The sequence below is a fragment of the Antedon mediterranea genome, chromosome 8 (assembly GCF_964355755.1).
Source record: "Antedon mediterranea chromosome 8, ecAntMedi1.1, whole genome shotgun sequence".
Taxonomy (NCBI): domain Eukaryota; kingdom Metazoa; phylum Echinodermata; class Crinoidea; order Comatulida; family Antedonidae; genus Antedon; species Antedon mediterranea.
The window spans coordinates 8,264,423-8,281,552 of NC_092677.1; the positions used below are offsets into that span (position 1 = coordinate 8,264,423).

At 33.9% G+C, this 17,130-nt stretch overlaps 3 protein-coding genes across 4 annotated transcripts; 2 read left to right on the plus strand and 1 right to left on the minus strand.

The window, feature by feature from the left end:
- Window positions 1-162: 162 nt before the first annotated feature.
- On the plus strand, window positions 163-3,902 carry LOC140057511 (polyadenylate-binding protein 2-B-like). Its single transcript, XM_072103205.1, has 6 exons — window positions 163-471; window positions 747-929; window positions 1,079-1,185; window positions 1,389-1,476; window positions 1,578-1,714; window positions 2,686-3,902. The coding sequence occupies exons 1-6, from the start codon at window positions 265-267 to the stop codon at window positions 2,717-2,719; spliced, it is 756 nt and encodes a 251-aa protein (XP_071959306.1). The 5' UTR covers window positions 163-264; the 3' UTR covers window positions 2,720-3,902.
- An 878-nt stretch (window positions 3,903-4,780) lies between these two features.
- LOC140057512 (trafficking protein particle complex subunit 2-like protein) lies at window positions 4,781-6,710 on the minus strand. Its single transcript, XM_072103207.1, has 4 exons — window positions 6,669-6,710; window positions 5,730-5,990; window positions 5,282-5,361; window positions 4,781-4,894 (listed from the first exon to the last, which is right to left on the minus strand). Exons 1-4 carry the CDS (start codon window positions 6,699-6,701, stop codon window positions 4,852-4,854), a joined length of 417 nt encoding a protein of 138 aa, XP_071959308.1. The 5' UTR covers window positions 6,702-6,710; the 3' UTR covers window positions 4,781-4,851.
- A 1,365-nt stretch (window positions 6,711-8,075) lies between these two features.
- Window positions 8,076-16,748, plus strand: LOC140057510 (integrator complex subunit 8-like). Of its 2 annotated transcripts, none has more exons than XM_072103203.1 (21): window positions 8,076-8,286; window positions 8,659-8,821; window positions 9,395-9,535; window positions 9,675-9,749; window positions 9,963-10,011; window positions 10,166-10,435; window positions 10,935-11,075; window positions 11,195-11,422; window positions 11,621-11,685; window positions 12,037-12,194; window positions 12,332-12,465; window positions 12,707-12,817; window positions 13,229-13,424; window positions 13,611-13,723; window positions 13,858-14,030; window positions 14,324-14,479; window positions 14,732-14,850; window positions 14,993-15,221; window positions 15,697-15,761; window positions 16,307-16,350; window positions 16,477-16,748. In XM_072103203.1, the coding sequence occupies exons 1-21, from the start codon at window positions 8,178-8,180 to the stop codon at window positions 16,591-16,593; spliced, it is 2,856 nt and encodes a 951-aa protein (XP_071959304.1). In that variant the 5' UTR covers window positions 8,076-8,177; the 3' UTR covers window positions 16,594-16,748. The 2 variants fall into 2 exon arrangements, with proteins under 2 accessions (XP_071959304.1, XP_071959305.1); XM_072103204.1 differs by having other exon boundaries at window positions 8,257-8,379.
- Window positions 16,749-17,130: the final 382 nt, after the last annotated feature.

Consider the following 17,130-nt stretch of genomic DNA (forward strand, 5'->3'; position numbering starts at 1 on the left):
TCTAGAAATACATTTTGGAAATACATTTAAATAATATTTTACATTCAAAATTTATTTTATTTCACAAAAAAGAAACCTTTTTATTTTTAGTTCATTTAGTTAAATTTGATAAAAACAACTTTTCCGGTCATCGTTGTTTTGTTCTTTTTCTTGTCGCCGTATCCCGCCGCCGCCGAAGCCACAACTCACACACAACTCACGCTAGCCTAAGCCTAGCTGTTTGTAAAAAAATAGGTGGTATAATCATACAGGCAAGTAATTACAATGGCAGATGTTGATACGCAAGATACGAATGAAAAATTCCTACTAGATGGGATTGATGAAATACCAGATGAAAAAGAAGAAACAGCATCTGATGTGTTGTCTTTACAGTCACCAATTGCTTTATCCGCACCGGTTCCAAGCGGCGACGGTGGTGAAGGCGCACTCGAACATGAAGATGGGTTGGGTATGGAGAATGAAGAAGACGCAGTAAGTGTAGTTTTTTGATTATTTTTTGTCCGAGTTGACTTGGGGCCCGAGTTGACTTTGGCCGAGACGGTTTAGGGCCGACTTGGATCGAAATCTATAATAATAATATCTCTATGTCTATGATCTTGCTAACTAGTCTCGACCCTCTAGTCTTGTTCATAGAAAAAGTAAGGCATTAGTTTTTAGGCATAATTCTTATGTTATAAATTTGCTAACAATAACTTTGATTTGCGATACAACATAATATAATATAATTAATTGTTTTCCTTTTTTAGGAGCTTGAAGCAATCAAAGCACGAGTACGGGAAATGGAAGAGGAAGCTGAAAAACTCAAAGAAATGCAAAATGAGGTTGAGAAACAGATGAGTATGACCTCACCTGTTGTTAGTCCAGTTGCTCTTCCTATGTCACCTGAAGATAAAGTAGATGTTGACAATCGCTCGATATATATTGGAAATGTAAGGTTTTTGGGCAAGGTCATCCAACCCACCTGACTATTGCAATGCTATAAAAGTAAAGAAGATAACCAAAAACTAACTTGTTGTATTAAGAAAACAGATAAATTAAGTTAATATTATTTTTTTTTCCTGTGAACTTACTTTTTTAGGTGGATTACTCGGCTACAGCAGAAGAATTAGAGGCGCATTTTCATGGGTGTGGCTCCATCAACAGGGTCACCATTCTCTGCAACAAGTTTACTGGTCATCCAAAAGGGTTTGTTTCTAAAAGTGTAATCTGTGATTCTCTCATAGTGCCACAGATTATGATATTTCAGTTATTTTCGTACAGTATACAAAATAAAGTAAAAAGAATTTCTGACACATAATTATGAGACACTTATACCAAGTACATTTGGCCCTTGTTGCTGTTCAATTTGTTTAGTTTTTATGTTCTAATGGGTCCAGCTGTTTTTTTAGGTTTGCTTATATTGAATTTGCGGATAAGGACTCAGTAAGTACAGCTGTGGCATTGGATGACAGTTTATTTAAAGGAAGACAAATCAAAGTAGGTGTAGAATGATTTCAATACATACACAAATGTAATATGGAGTATTGTATGTCAATACAAATTTTTTTTTAAACCCAATTTTTTCATATTTATTTAAGGTAAATCCAAAGCGAACAAATCGACCAGGAATATCATCAACTGATAGGCCGCCAAGGGGGCGTGGTAGAGGGCGTGGTCATCGAGGTTATAATCCATTTTTCTCTGGGTATACACCAAGAAGAAGAGCAGGATATAGGTACGGCTTGAATCATATCGAAACAAAAAATGATTTGAAATTTTTTTATTTGTAATTGAAACTAGATTAAATGTATTAGATTTATATTCAACCAGGTTGCTTGGTAATATTTATAGGCGTCATCCTTCTCTTCTGAAACTCAAGTGTAGCTATATTTTTATTTTTTTAAATACAATGTACTTCATATTCCTTCTTAATGTAATTTTGTAAGGACAGTAAATTTAATGGTGATGAGAAAGTTTATTGAAAATAATAATGTGTTAAGAGAAAAACCACATTTTAGTCCATGGGACTAAATGCAAACAAGAACAGTTCAAATAAAGTCATATTGACTCGAAGGTTCTTTAGTTATGAAAACAGAAAAAATAATATTATAGGTAGGTTTTGTTCAAGAGGGTAGTATTGTTATATAATGATGGTAGACCAAACTGGAAACTCCTTACAGCCATACTTTTTTTTAGGGAATTTCAGGGGAAGAACCAAACATGTTTAGGACAGTGCAGGGGTGTCTGATAGTGGTATTACAATGTCATGTTTGTTAAATAGACATCAATATTTTATAGGTGTTTTATGGTATTTGGTTGTTCACAGGATAGCCTCCACAATAAAGTTATCGTCTTGAATGTTGGGTGTTAATACTAATAGGTATCTTGCAGAACACAGCTTGATTTTCAGACACCACAAAATCTTATTAAAATTTAGCTTATTACCCAATATCTTTCATATGAGCTAAAATATTGAATAGCACGCCTTCTGCATTGTTTTAACATGGGCCGAAAATTCAAATAGTGCCCTCTCTTTCTCCGAATTTAGTTTCTCCTGACATATTTTGCCAAGTACTTCACCAAATTTCTGAGTGGTTTTATTTTGTTTTCTTTTTCAGTTTGCGGATATGCATTCCTCACAACATGTTTAGGTGTGGAAATACCACTAATTGTTATTGATGTTTTAATCTTTTTATTTGTTTACAGAGGCAGGCGGTTTTCCCGTTATTCCCCATATTAAGGAAATTTTGACAGTGAAAAGAAAAAAAAAAGATGAGAATGTTGTAAAAGAAGAAATAAATACTAATCAATCATCATAAAGAAATGGAAATAAAAATTTAGTCTTGCATCTGAAACTATTGGGGAAACTTATATACTTTGGGCTGGAACCTGCCATAAATAATTTCGAAATTGAAAGTCAAATATGTGTGTTCACTGAATATCAGTTGTATTACCAAAAATTCCAAAATGTTACTTAATACTATTAAACACTCTTTGTTATTTACTCATCCGTGAACAAATTTTATGAATATACATTATTTTAATTCTTTTTTAAAGCACAATTAAATGAATTTTATAAATTGTTGAATTCGGGAGGGCCTTTTGTTTGTTGTTGCTGTTTTTTTGTTCTCTTCACAGGTTTTCGTCAACAGTTAGGGGTTTATAATTCGATAGTAGCAGAATGGGATACTGTGAACAAAAAATACCATGTTTAAAAAAAAAAAAAAGAGGGAAAAGTGAAGAATAAAAAAGAATGAAAAAAAAAGAATGAAAAAAAAAAGAATGAAAAAAAAAGAATGAAAAAAAAAAAGAATAAAAAAAGTGTATGGGGGAAAAATAACAAAGAGAAAAAAATAATGCAAAAAAAAGTGAATTCAGAAAGACATGGAAGATTCTAAGGAAGCAGTTGCAGTGTAAAGACAACCATATTGTGACTGGTGATGTGGATGTATTCCTGGACTGAAGAATAGTGCATTCCAGATTACTGTACTGTATTAGTAAGGGAGAGTACTGATCACTCGTTCCTGTTATTAGGAATCGTTTATTTTAGATAATAAATCTTTAAGCCATTTTCTGTAATTCGGCCCTTCAGCATTTGTATATTGCAATTTTTAAATAGAAATAGTCAATCACCTGGTCAATTTCATTAATAGCATGACGCTCCTTTAGGCAGCTTTTCATCTGTAATCTTTTGAAATTTTTGTTTCACAAACTTTTTAGAATACAAATTTATTTTTAATACTAGTATTAATAAGATGTACAGTAATGTATTTGTAGAACTTCTGTCTCAATGTAACATCACTATAGATTGTTAATTCAAGTATTTCTTTTTTCCCAAAGTAAAAGCTAATTTTAATGTAATATCTTATTGTAGTTTTTGTTGTTATTAGGACTGAAGACAAAATAAAGAGTTTCAAATTGTATTATGATGAATTATGTTTCATTTTAAGGCTGTCCACTTAGCATAAGTCTAGAGCAAGCACCAGATCATGATAAACATTGGCCGGATTTTAATGTCGTTCTACAACCTAATACGGTAGTAAAATAATATAACAGGCGCAGATCCAGGGAGTATCGCTTCGCCATAACCCGTTAATATGAACTACTTTTGACCATCTACTGAATTTATATTATGTCTGTGCTCCTCCGTTTAAAAATTCTTGGATCTGCATCTGAATGATAATATTTATGTATGCTTTACAGTACACACAACAAAGAAAGAATATATGAAATATTCTAAAACTAACCACTGCAGAATGATGAGTAGTACAGTGATGCAGAGGAACCAGTTTCACTACTCTGTAGCTCCTAAGAAAAAGGTGTTCAGAATATTCCATTCAGCAGCCTAATGATGTCCTGTTCAGACAATACAATGAATATACTGAAACCTTTATTGATGTGGTACATTTCATTTTGAAATGGATTTAAACTGGACTGACTGAGTGTGTAACAAACCTTGTGTGTATAATTACTATACAAGTATTTATTATTTTGAATAAACTAAAAAGGATTCATTTACATCTATTCTCAGAAAATAAAAGCTTCTTTAGACAACAAACTATGTCTATAGTATATAATTTAGTAATACATAATTATATTAAAGCAGTATTAATATTTACAAATTACTATTTTAAATTGTTGACAAAAACTCAAGCTCATGTAACACTTTAAATAGACATCGCTTTCCTATATAGACCTTGTATTGACGATGGAATCAGGGGAGAAGGAAACCTTGTTAATATAGTACAAATAAATACAAGATTCTGTAGATAGTATACATGTACTAGTCCATTTTTTCAGATTCAGTTTAAAATACACTCCTCCTTCATTCATATTCTCCATTGACAGACATCTGGGTGTGGATGATAAATTTCAATCTTGAACCATCATACCAGATACTTCTGTGTCAAATGTTCTGTTAAAAAAAACCACTGCATGTTAATTCAGTAACAGCAGCAAACTCAAAAAGAATATTTTTAAATTTATTAGTTTGTCAAATAAATCAACCTCTATAATTGTTTATCATTACTATTTCTACAACAATGGACTTCTTACTTGGGACTACCCCTATTCAGGGGACACACCTATTATGGAGGCATTTCCTGTGCAACAAACAAGGGAAATATATGTTTTTGCTCTACAACAACCCCTTTTCAGAATGGACACCCCTTTTAAAGGAAATTCCTATTCAGAAGGGTCACCTCTATTAAGGGGACACTCTGTTAGGTCTGGTGTCTCCTTAATTATATACAGTACAAGAGTATTATTCTATTATCATCATGAATTTAATAGAGGAACTTACTTTGATGTTATGTTCTCCCCTGGTGTATAGAATGGATTGCACAGCATGTCAACATAGGCATTATGGAGTTTACGGAATTTCTAAAATGATAATATAATTTCTTCATTAACAAACATCCATTCCAAGTAATTTATTGGTCACACTCAGGGATGTACTTCCAAGAAATAATGGAAAGGAGGAAGGCAGGAAGTCTACTCTTCTTGCATTACAGTTTTTACCAAGACACATTTTGGCAAACATGTCAAGACATAACTATACTTGAGTTGGTGGCTTACATAAAAAAAATGATTTACTGCAACCCTACTGTATTTCTGCAGTATAGCAATAAATAAAATTTATATAGCACACCTATATCCACTATCTAATATAAAAGCATGCCTGTAGTTGTGTGTTAATGAATAAATGATATACCTGTTGGGTAACTATATAAAGTTACATTGAAACTTACACTTCTTATTTCATTATCGCGTAACTGCGTATTTGAAGATTCTACAACGATCACAAATTTGACCTTGGTGTTCGTGACATAACCATATACTTTGTAGTCTTCTGTTGGGTACAGAAGTCCTAGATACAGCTCTCTTAGTTCATTGGCTGTTTTACCAACGGTAAGAATTTTCTCTTCAATTACATCTAAGCATGTGTGTACAGTATAATAAAATTTCAATTCATTTTCTGTTGGTATTGTTCGAATATAGAGTGGATAATTCTGGAAGTAAAATAATGAGATTTTATATAGTAATTTGTAGTATAGTATAGAGGCCTAGGTCTTTCGGTTAAAAGTAAAGTTCCGCTGCGGATGGCATACATAATAATTGTGACTTGTTCCACTCATTCAATTGTGACTTACACTTTCACAGACGGACCATAATAATAATAATTAATAATAGGCTAATAATAATATAAAATTGCGTGAATTTGTATTTGACTATTATTACTACCTAGCTAGGCCTGTTTATTAATTACTAGCTACTACTAGGCCTATTTATAATTAAAAGTATATAGATAATATAGGCCTAGCTAGGCCTACATAATTCTTTTTTGTGTCTAGAATCTAGCTAGCCTATTCTACCTATTATTAGGCTAGGCTTGAGATATATTTGACATCTGTCTCATCTTCCGGTCCCCGGCCGGGTGAAGCTTAACTTCCAACCAGTCAAAGCTATACGCGAAAGGGCCTACTTTGAGGCTAGCCTAGTCTAGAGAGCCTACCTAGCCCTCTACGCAGACTAGGCCTAGCCTAGTAGCTAGGCTCTACCGTCCGATACTACTAGCTAGGCTCAGTCATGCCTTGGCCTATAGTAGCAGGCTTCATGTTAGCTATAAAGACCTACTCATAATGACAATATTAAATAACTAATATAGATAAATGAGTGGATTTTGGAACCTCTTTTGCGATGACTGCGACACAAACGGCCATTTTGTTTGTTTCATGCTTCAGTAACTTAATCACTCAAGCATGACACATATCTCTACGGAGCGCCATTTATGCCTTTGTTTACTTCAGAAATAGAAATAGTACTACGGAAACTGGTCCATGATCCAGTGGATCAAATTTGGCACCGGTGGAGCACAGTGATATAGAATAGAAAATATAGAACTTAGTTAGGCATATACAGTACGAAGTCGAGTTTTAAAGTAGAAAACCCTACCTAAAATTTTGAAGTCGCATCTGGATAGTTGAAATTTTAACATTATCATAATTATCATAGATAATTAATTATTTATAAAAGTATAAGTGCAATGGGGCTTTCATTTCATTATTAGCCTGCCCAAACGGTGGGCTGGTAGGCAAACAATATTATGTTTAACAATAATAATATAGGTGCACTTTCCGGGGACAAGCTTTATTGTTCTGGTGTGAGTCTTATATAATTTTTTTCTTATAATTTTAAAACATGCCATTTTTTTCTATAGATGCAGCTATATTTTTCAAAATTGTCTTTGCTCAGCCCCAAGCATATATACCGTGCGTTGTAATGCAAATGACTTTGTTCAGGTGTATTATGGGGAAGATGGTATGTTCATTCACGCTATCAGTTCAACACGCCACACACTGTTAAATGTTGATGTTATTAATCTTTACATTAGAAGATTGTTCGAATCATGTAAATAAAAGATTTTCCGGACGGGAACCTAGAAGCTTCCCTTTTATTTTCAAAAGTAATCCCAAAAGAACTCCCATGTGGAAAAGAAGAGTACCACCCAAGAGTACTAAAAATGAAGGAGCACATGGGTTTCTTTTCGAGGTTTTTATTTATGGCAGTCTATTTAATGGAAACTAATGCAATGCAACTTTGTTTCTGATTTTTAAAAAGGTCAATTTGTTTAGGCCTGACATTTACAACCCCCAAAATATCTCTCCTTCATAATGTAACACGATTGTTTGGCTACTCTGTATGCATAATCATAAAACTTCCCCGCGATCTTTGTGAAAACACCTTCTCAACCGTGGCGAGTTGTACTAGTCCTAATTAACACCATGCACATACTCGTGTAGTGGTTTGAAATCTAAATGTGTTTACTTTCTCTCGCAACGATTTTCCAGACGAAATGTAATCAAATTAATTTACCTGTTAATTACTTAAACTTGTTGTTTTGGCTGAAATTGTTGACTTAAAGTGAATAACTTTAATATGGCCAATTTAAATTTATAATATTTTGACTTTCATTTTTTGTTAATCAATTATTAATTTTTATTATTTAAGTTAATAAAGGCATAAATGGCGCTCCGTATGAAATCACAGAATGACGCGCTCTGAATGTACCTTGATCTTCTTCCGCGCCGCGTAGATTCAATCCAGAGCATGGGTGTTGGATGGCCTAGCCTAGCTAGCTTATTGGCCTAGGCCTAGAATCCACGTCTTTTATCAAAAAGTACTATTAAAACTTCGATATGGAACCCCAAATTATTCCAAGAGTTCCAACTCCTGTCCCAATATTATGGTTTGAGTTTTTGTTGAATCAAAATCAACTGGAAACTCATTTATCTGATCCTGATGCAGGTGAGTTTGGTGAGAGGCTGATCGCTGGTGGCCTCCGAGGATAGGTCAATTACATTCGATTTGGGGCGCACTTTCATAAAGTTCGGTCGCGAGGTATGGAATTCCATATAGTTCATCAATGTACACACAATAAAAATGTACATTTGTCATATTTAATTGGGAACTTTCGTTGTCAACATAAAGATTCGTTTAGTAATTTTTGTATTCGAATCGTAAATTGTAAATGAATTATTGTGCTCAACAGATATTAAATAATCATTCATGTGGGACGTACACTGATATTTACAGTATATTATGTACAGTACTGATCCAAGATTGTTTGTCAACAAATACTGAATAACAATAAAAAAATTATTTTCTGCCAATTTTCAGATCCGAGCGCATCCCAACTTTTGATGCAATTTGTAGACCAATCAATAAAAGCGCAGGGCAACTTAGAAACGTCTGTACAAGTTAAGAAAGTGAGGGATCTAAAGATACTTGCTTTAAAAGTTGCAGCTCATATGAAATGGAATCTGGGCATTATTCAAGAAAGGTATAGTACCAGTTGAAGTCTTTCCTTTTCATTAATTTAAATTATTGCCACTTCTGTCTATTTTAATTTTATGTACAGTGCATATTACAGGGCATGCTTTAAGCAAGCCCTGTAATATGCAGCTTATTATAAGAATGAACTATTAATATAATCATCTCAATGTGTAGGCCCTATTCTCCATGTGGAGAGAAGGAATGAATGCAATAATAATGATAGCAGAAAAAGATGTTTCATCAATGCAAACTAATTTCTTCCCATTTTTTCATTTCATCAGCCTGTTTTCATCCATTGGTGGCCTATGCCCTCCTCCCTCCAGCAATTTCTATTTTTTTCTGTCGTATGCCTTTCTCGTCCAGGTTTCCCGTGTTTGTGTATTTGGTGATTTGATCTCTCCGTCTTCACTTTTGTCTCCCTCTCCTCCTATTAGAATTGGTTGGCATTCTGTGAGTTCTTGTTATGATGTGACCTCCCCATCTCCATTTAATTTCTTTGATTTTTTTATATAATTTCCTTGATGCTCTTGCACAGTTTAATTATAAAATTTTTCTATTATTTTGCATTTCATTGAAACAGTTTGCCTTTATATATGGTGCACAAACTACTCAAAGATTTTATGGAGTTGGTGTCGAACCCAGAATTAAAGGAACAGGTGATGACCACTAGTGATCGTCTAGATGACCATATTTTAATGGCATTTATGCTTTTCAACAGATGGTAAGCAAGATAAAGTTATGGTTTTTCATCAGAAGGCTAATTTATTTGTGTTTTTAGGTTGTTGAAATAAATCAATTTGTAATAAAAATTAATTGATGCCCATTCACCCCATCCTATGGTTATGTTTGTTTAATTGTAGGTCAGTAAGAGTAATCATTGAAAACAGCTATCCCACAAAACCACCAAAGATTACCGGACCACAGGCCCCAAATGGGTAAGTTTTCTTCATTCTACCATTTTTACATTCTCCCTTCAAACTACGGTTAATGGTTTTATGTTTCAAAGCACAGTAGACTAGTAGCACAGACATCAACTTTTACCTCCTTTAAATGTAGTGTCATTCAGCTTCCATCATGCCACTGAGATGGACCTGAACACTAGAGGTCAAACAAATCATACAATGTAATCCAGTATATTTTTTCCACAGAAACGCTGCATTGAACGTTGCTGGTATTAATGATATGGTAATAAAAACTGTAAGTAATTACTGAACTTAAAAAAAATACACTGTGAAATACAATTAAAACAAAGCGTATGTAAATTCTTATGTAATAAATGTATATTTTATTGTGATAAATTATAGAATTTATTGAAGTTCATAGAATTAGAAATAACTTGTGTTTGTTTTAGGTACGAGATATGACAAATGAAAGTATACAGTTTATGGAAAACAGTCTTTCAATGGCGCGAGACATCACCATTCCAACCATTGAGACAATTCACAAGTTGTCATACGAGTTCCCTGCCTTCCTTGAAATGTCTCTATCAGACCATTGTCATATTTCAAATGCAGAGTTTATTCAACAATTGTGTTTTGACCTTGGAAGTTACTACTTTCACTGTGGGCAGATTGAGAAGACGGCAGGCATGTTGAAGAAAGCGCTAGATATCAACTCTCAGGTATGTTGGTACAGCCATGATACTTGTGGGAAAGATAGTAGTGAAGCAAACTGAGTAGCTAGCTTGTTGTTTACTTTGCTCCCAGGCCAAAAGCTGCTTCGTAGTACAGTCAACTCTCCCAATACTGTAATCTCTGAACCCAAAATTTTTTTCAGGACCGAAGGATCCCAAATCCATTAAAAACACATTCAGAATACCAAACTTTCTAAAAACTTGACAGATTTGGCCAGCCCAAAAGTGTTTGGGAGAGTTGACTGTATTTGAAATAATTATCATTCTGTTGGTGCAGTATCCCAGGGATTCCTTGAGTTTGAATCAAACCTTAGACGTCAGTCCAGGCTCAGCAGCCACTTTACAAAATTTGATGGGCAACTTATTATATCTGAATCTGCTTGCCTATCTTATGATAACCAGTAAATTTATAGAGTAAATGCACTAAATTTCCACTGTATTTATTGAAGTTAGCGAATTTAATACTCTGACATATTATCTTTTAAAGGTCCAGGATCCTGTCTACTGTGATATAAACAAGCAGAAATTAAAGGGCCTTTGTGCAGCATGCAACCTAGACTTCATGCCCCAGGGTTCACAGCCCAGTCTGGAACAAAGACTAGCAAGTAGTCTAAAAGAAGAATACAAAGTAAGTTGATACTCATTGAATGATTGATCATTTTTAATTTTAAACATCTTTCAACTCATTTTACTTATGCTTTACATACTTTCAGGCACACTCAAAATTAGTTTTTCTTTCCATTTTAGGGCTTAATTGATTTACTAATTGAAGATAATATTTTAAAGGAGGTAACACTTCAATATCGACAGTTAATTCAGCATGATGTCCATTCTAAACAGCCAACTAGCGATCTTTACTTGCAAGTGTGTACATGTAATGCTGTCCGACAAATCATGGATGGAGTACCACTCAATCCAAAGTACATACAAATGCTCAAGACAGCGAGCAAAGAAAATATAACTTTTTTTACTATGGTAATGAATAAAGATGTATTGTTAAAAAATAACAAATATTTGATATTAGGTTGATTTTGAACTGATGGACTAGAAGGTAGAAATAACTGGGTTTTTATTACAATTAATTATAAATACTGTAATACTAAATGTTATAGAAAATATGGCACAACTGATGTGTAATTTTTGCTGTACAGTACATTTGTTTGTAAATTCCAGGTTTGTTGGAAAACTGTCCAAAATTCAGATGATAGACTGAAAGAAAAAATAAAACTATTTATAAGGTATAATTGTTGTTTCACCCGTCTTATTGTTGGCCTGTATAACATAAGATCAGTATTGAAATTGACACGGACATTTCACTCCACTTGTGCTTGTTCCGAGCTAGTTTTATAGCCCTTAACTAGAATAGTCCAAGATAGGTAAGACTCTTCTTATACTAGCCCCAATTTGCTTAAACCAAACAACAGTGTATCTCCATATATCTTTGGTTTTGGTAGCATAATTACTGGAATGGCAATTTTCATGATTTTTTTTTTTTTTTATGTTTTGGTTCATATTTACTATATTTTGTGTGGTATTAGTGTACAGTATTAGATTAGATTACTTTATCCATTTGTGTGTTTTTCTATAAGAACAATATCAAGTAGCTCTGATGTTTTAAGAGCAATTGGTTCAAGTGAACTCAAACAACTTTTTACTAAAGATGAATTTACGGAGCTTATTTTTCAAGTGGACAACCAATCACGACCTGCCTTCTCAGTTAGATCTAATACTGTACTCCAACAAAAAGGTGAGAGCTTTTCCCCTACATCAGAGTTATTGGTGGTAAGCCTCAAAACTTGAGATGCTTGTCTGGTGTGATCAGAAGTTTATTTGCTGGCATTTGTAAACTTAGCAAAACTATAATAATTACATTTGTCTTTTCAGCAAACAAAGCCTTATACATTGGTCAAATTGAACAACAACTCTTAACAACCAATCAGCACCAACGAATACAAACATTACTGACAGAATTACATCGTGTAGCGCCAAACAAGCGCCACTCAGGTTTATCAGAATTGGTAAGTTGATAAATAAGGTTCTTATTGCATTCACAAGTTTAATTAAAGATGTGGAAAGTGTCATTTTTCACAATTAATTCTTCGAACAGTTCAGTAGGATCAGTAATGATTTCAGTAGTATGTTAAACACCAGTAGTTGATGAGTTCTTTGTGTGTACTTGACAGTTTCAATGTATTCTCCACATTTTTCTATGGACCAAATACTGTACTATGTTATTTAAATATATTGTTTTGCTTTCAGTGGAAGATCGACAAGAGTTACTCTTTTATAATAGATGGTATGGGCAACAAGAAGTTACAAGATGTGGTGTTTCTGATGTTGGTGAAATCCAGACATTGTCTTCAAATAAAGGTTTCTATATATTATTCCGAGTACACTGAAACCTTCATTAAGCCGAAATTCAGGACCCACCAAAGTGTCTCCTTAATAAGAATGTCCTCTGTGTAGTTGACTGTAGTGTTGAAAAATGTTGTTACCCTCGGTCGTTTAGTTTTACCCCTCAAAGGTGGTGTATCTGCTGTAATAGAAATGTTGATTTTGTTTTTGTTACTTTTGTCTTTTGGACGTGAATAAATGTTCCTTGAATTGAATTGAATTGATTGCAGGCAGGTGTTCCTGCCATTTCTTAGTATAGTATAAGATATTTGGAGATTTCCTTCTGGCTGGCTCTGTATTCTTCTGTTGTCTTGTGGACCCATACTAAAGATGATGGCCTAACCTGCATTGTAATTACATAGCATAATCACAAATATTAATTTGCAGGATTTTAAGACAGCAAGATCACTATTAACCACCGCTTTTGATGCCGTCAAGGACACATCTTTGAAGCTAGGCAAGGCTATCCAACATGAGATACTACATGTGGATATATGTTCTTTAAAGCTAGGCCAACAGACTGCTGCAGAGAAGAATAATATGACTCACAGAGCAATGGGCTGCCTTGGTACAATACAAAGTGGTAAATATACTATGCATTTATACTTTAGGAAGTGGCACTGTAGCTTGGTAGCATTGTTTTCCAATCCCAAGGTCTTTGGTTCAAATCCTGTCTTAGGATTTTCTGATGACCAGTATATCATACATTATAATCAAAGTTATCAAAATGATAAACTTATTGAAATTATTTTACAAATATTGCTACTAGATCGTGACATCCCACCAAGGCCTGAGATAGTGGAGCGATGCTTACTATATCTTTTAAACTATGGGATGTGGTTTACAGTATTGAATGTTAAACAGAGACCACCAGTAGTCCAGGTAAATACATGCAAAATTATTTGTTAATTTAAATGAAATGACTGCTTTCATATTAGCTATTTTTAATACCCTATTTCTCCATGGAATAACCAACAAAAAAAATGACCCACCTTTTCATTTACTACTTTTTTCAGGTTGGTCAAATGTTATCAGAAATCTGTAAAGACATCTCCAACATCAACAGCTGTAGGCGACAAGCTAAAGCCCTGTGGGATTCATTTGTTCAAATATTTAGCAGCTCAAACCAGTTAAAGAGAAGTGCAAATGGAAAACCAGCTAACAAGGCAGGGCAAGCTTTAATGAACAGGTATATTAAAATCTTGGTTTTTTTAAATATTTTATACGCAACAGCGAGCAACTCACCAATTACAGGATGGATAATACTTCATAATTTATAAATTCAGTCTCATTTGAGGAAGTTGAAAGAGTAGTGAATTATACAACCCTAGGTTAGGATTGAACCCTGGACCTTGGGATTGGAAGGCAAGCACATTAACCACCAAGCTTCATCTCCACTATTGTTGCAACATGTATTCAAACTGTTGAAGTCATTTTATAAATCCTGAAAATTCTTTTGCCAATTACATTTTTAATTTTTAGAATGGAGTTCTTAAGTTTCATACAATTGATTGAAGAACCAACGGTTATGAGTGTAATAGCATCTTGTCTTATCAAACTCCATAATGTCTTGAAAGATGATGCTGGAAATGAAGTCTACCACCAATATCCTAATCTATGGCCAACAACCATTACAAAGTAAGTACAATTAATACTGAACACCTTTGGATTGACTTATGTCGGGTTTTTCAGAAAATATGGTATTCTTAAAGTGTTTTTAATGGTTAAAAAGAATTTGGGAGCTTTTGGACCTCAACAAAATTCTGGTTTTGAGAGATTCAGCAGTTTTTTATTCATTATACAATTGACATAGGAGCTATATAGGCATCAGTCAGCAGAAGAGTGTGGTCATAATTTTTTACAAAATTCTTGGTTTTGTCTTTTTTGCAGTGTCAGTTCGGTTGTTACTGATGCTGTTACATCAGGCATGACTCAGTATGTCCAGCACATTATTCAACACAACCCACACCAATCTTCATGGTTGAAATCACAGGCTGACATTCATTATGGTAAGTATTGATAATCCTAGTATAAAGCACAGTTCTCCAAAAGAACTCTGCCCAAATGGCTTTCAAACTGTGTAATGAAAGTAAAACCCTTTTCCCTCTTTCTTAAATTGATTATTGTAATGTGTAGCGTTTACATTCACAGGTGACAGCCAACATGCAGCAGCAATCAAATTCTACTTACAGTCTGCTATGTTGCCTAGCAACTTCTTCACTTCACCAGTTCCAAAACAATTGTGGGATGATGCAGTTTACCGACGCATCATCAAATGCTGCTCTTATTTAAAGTGCCACACTCAGGTGGCTGTGTTCTGTCAGTTCCTGGAGCCTGTAGATCATCCAACAGCTTTTAAAGCTTTACAGGAGAGAATATGGTAAGGAAGGGAGGTTGTGGTTCAATCTGATATTAGGGAGCTTTCGATTTGTAAGGACTGACGATCACCAAACTTGTGAGCATGCAGGAATATGTACTTGCTTTTGTACTTGTTTGTTTCTACATCCAGATGATGACCGGCGTCACATCATTTAACCTGACCTAGGTTGGTCGTCGATCCTCAGTAGTTGCAAATCGAAAGTTCCCTAGTATCTCAACTCTGGTTTATTCCCATAATTATGTTGTAGTCCAGAATTCCTTCAGAATTCAAGATGTATGGAGAATTATTTAAGCTGTAATAATTTTGTTCTGTTTAGTATAAGTTCCACAAGAATTGAATATAGTAGCATCACTTCTAATTGTAATACAATAATTATTATTTTAAAGTTTTGATAAATCATTGATTCGATATGATCTTTGAATATTTTTCATTGTTGTTTTTGTGATTATTATTATTTTACAATATCTTTTTTCAGTTATGATGCTATGGATTGTCTGTATCACTGCTTTTGGGACATGGGCATTCTGGAATATTTAATCTGTATCCTTATTATGGTAATTTGTATCTGTGGTAATCCTACCTCACACGATTGCTTCAGAGCACTATTTTAAGACCTTTTAAGCTCTACAGCTTACTATGCTGGTCGGTCGGTAAACACTAACTTGAGCACGCGACTGCAGCCATGTATATGGCCTTGTTTTTTATTGTTTTTCTTCACACAGAAAATAGAACACAATTTAAATATTACACTTTAAAAAAAAAGTGCAGAAGAACTCCAAAATAAGCAAACTTTAGTTCATGGTGGTTTAAGATGCTCATCAACCGATCCCATCTGGGGTTTAAATCCTTTCAGATGCTATCATTTTTGCTTACAAAAAAAAGAAAAACTCCACTCCCAAACACTTATAGTGATTATTTAATTTCTTTCATTATTAGCAGCTCTTTGCACTGTACTTACAGAAATAAAACATTAGAGGTAAGCGATTCACATTGCATTGAATTAGTGTTCTACAGAAATGTTTATTTTTTTTTCAAGATTTTTATATATGGTAGGCCTATATTCTTTCTTAATAGTTTTAATACAGATATCCTAAACAAACGAAACGAGTTGGTGAAAAAGCGGAAAGCGGTAGGTTTTTTATATTTACTTTACTTTGACGTTGAGCTTTCATTTTCTTTATATTACATATTGCTTATAACTATTAACCTGGTTTAAATCAAAAACATAACTTGTAGCATCCATTTTTTGTTTCAGGTTGATGTTATTGGACAAGTTGAATTAAACAGCTGTAACTCAACAGAGATATTTAGTGAAGTGATAAAGAAAAGAAAAACAATGATGCTACAATCAATGGCAAAACAGTATTTATAATGAGAAGAAAATAAGAACTGCGTACATTTCGATGCCGTTTTTGACTGACTTGGATTGTCTTTTATTGTCTTTATACACAAAAAAGAAATATTGTGCCACTGTTGCTTGGTGGTTGACATGCTAAATTTTTTGTTGAACAAAATAAAAAAAACCAAACACAATAAGTATAAATATCTTAGTGACGTTTTGTTAACATGTTTTCAACTTCATCAAACTATTGTTTGGATTGTCTCTGTAAAATCTTGAAGTTGAGCACACATTGATATATTATATTACAGTATGTATATAATAATAACAGGATTTTTATAGTGCAGATACCACTCAAGAGTGCTCAAGGCGCATTCAAAAAAATAAAACAAATCATACAAATGCCCGACAAATAAAATGCAATTTCTTTGGAGGGTCCCCATCCGTTCTCGTTCTGTCGCGGTCCCGGACCCTTACCTAGGTGACCAAACAAAGGAACAGGATACACATTTGCCTTGCCACAGACGACCGGGTGCTCAGAGACAACAACCAAGACAGAGGCACTCCAAA

Excerpts from the sequence above, each read along its gene's own strand:
- LOC140057511 (XM_072103205.1), top strand. The coding sequence starts at position 265 with ATGGCAGATGTTGATACGCAAGATACGAATGAAAAATTCCTACTAGAT. Across the intron at positions 1,186-1,388 it reads TTTACTGGTCATCCAAAAGG|GTTTGCTTATATTGAATTTG; the intron begins GTTTGTTTCTAA and ends CTGTTTTTTTAG. Across the intron at positions 1,477-1,577 it reads TTAAAGGAAGACAAATCAAA|GTAAATCCAAAGCGAACAAA; the intron begins GTAGGTGTAGAA and ends TATTTATTTAAG.
- LOC140057512 (XM_072103207.1), bottom strand. The coding sequence starts at position 6,701 with ATGGCCGTTTGTGTCGCAGTCATCGCAAAAGAG. Across the intron at positions 5,362-5,729 it reads GCGATAATGAAATAAGAAGT|AAATTCCGTAAACTCCATAA; the intron begins GTAAGTTTCAAT and ends TTATCATTTTAG. Across the intron at positions 4,895-5,281 it reads GGGGAGAACATAACATCAAA|AACATTTGACACAGAAGTAT; the intron begins GTAAGTTCCTCT and ends TTTTTTTAACAG.
- LOC140057510 (XM_072103203.1), top strand. The coding sequence starts at position 8,178 with ATGGAACCCCAAATTATTCCAAGAGTTCCAACTCCTGTCCCAATATTA. Across the intron at positions 8,822-9,394 it reads CTGGGCATTATTCAAGAAAG|TTTGCCTTTATATATGGTGC; the intron begins GTATAGTACCAG and ends TCATTGAAACAG. Across the intron at positions 15,762-16,306 it reads CATTCTGGAATATTTAATCT|ATATCCTAAACAAACGAAAC; the intron begins GTATCCTTATTA and ends GTTTTAATACAG.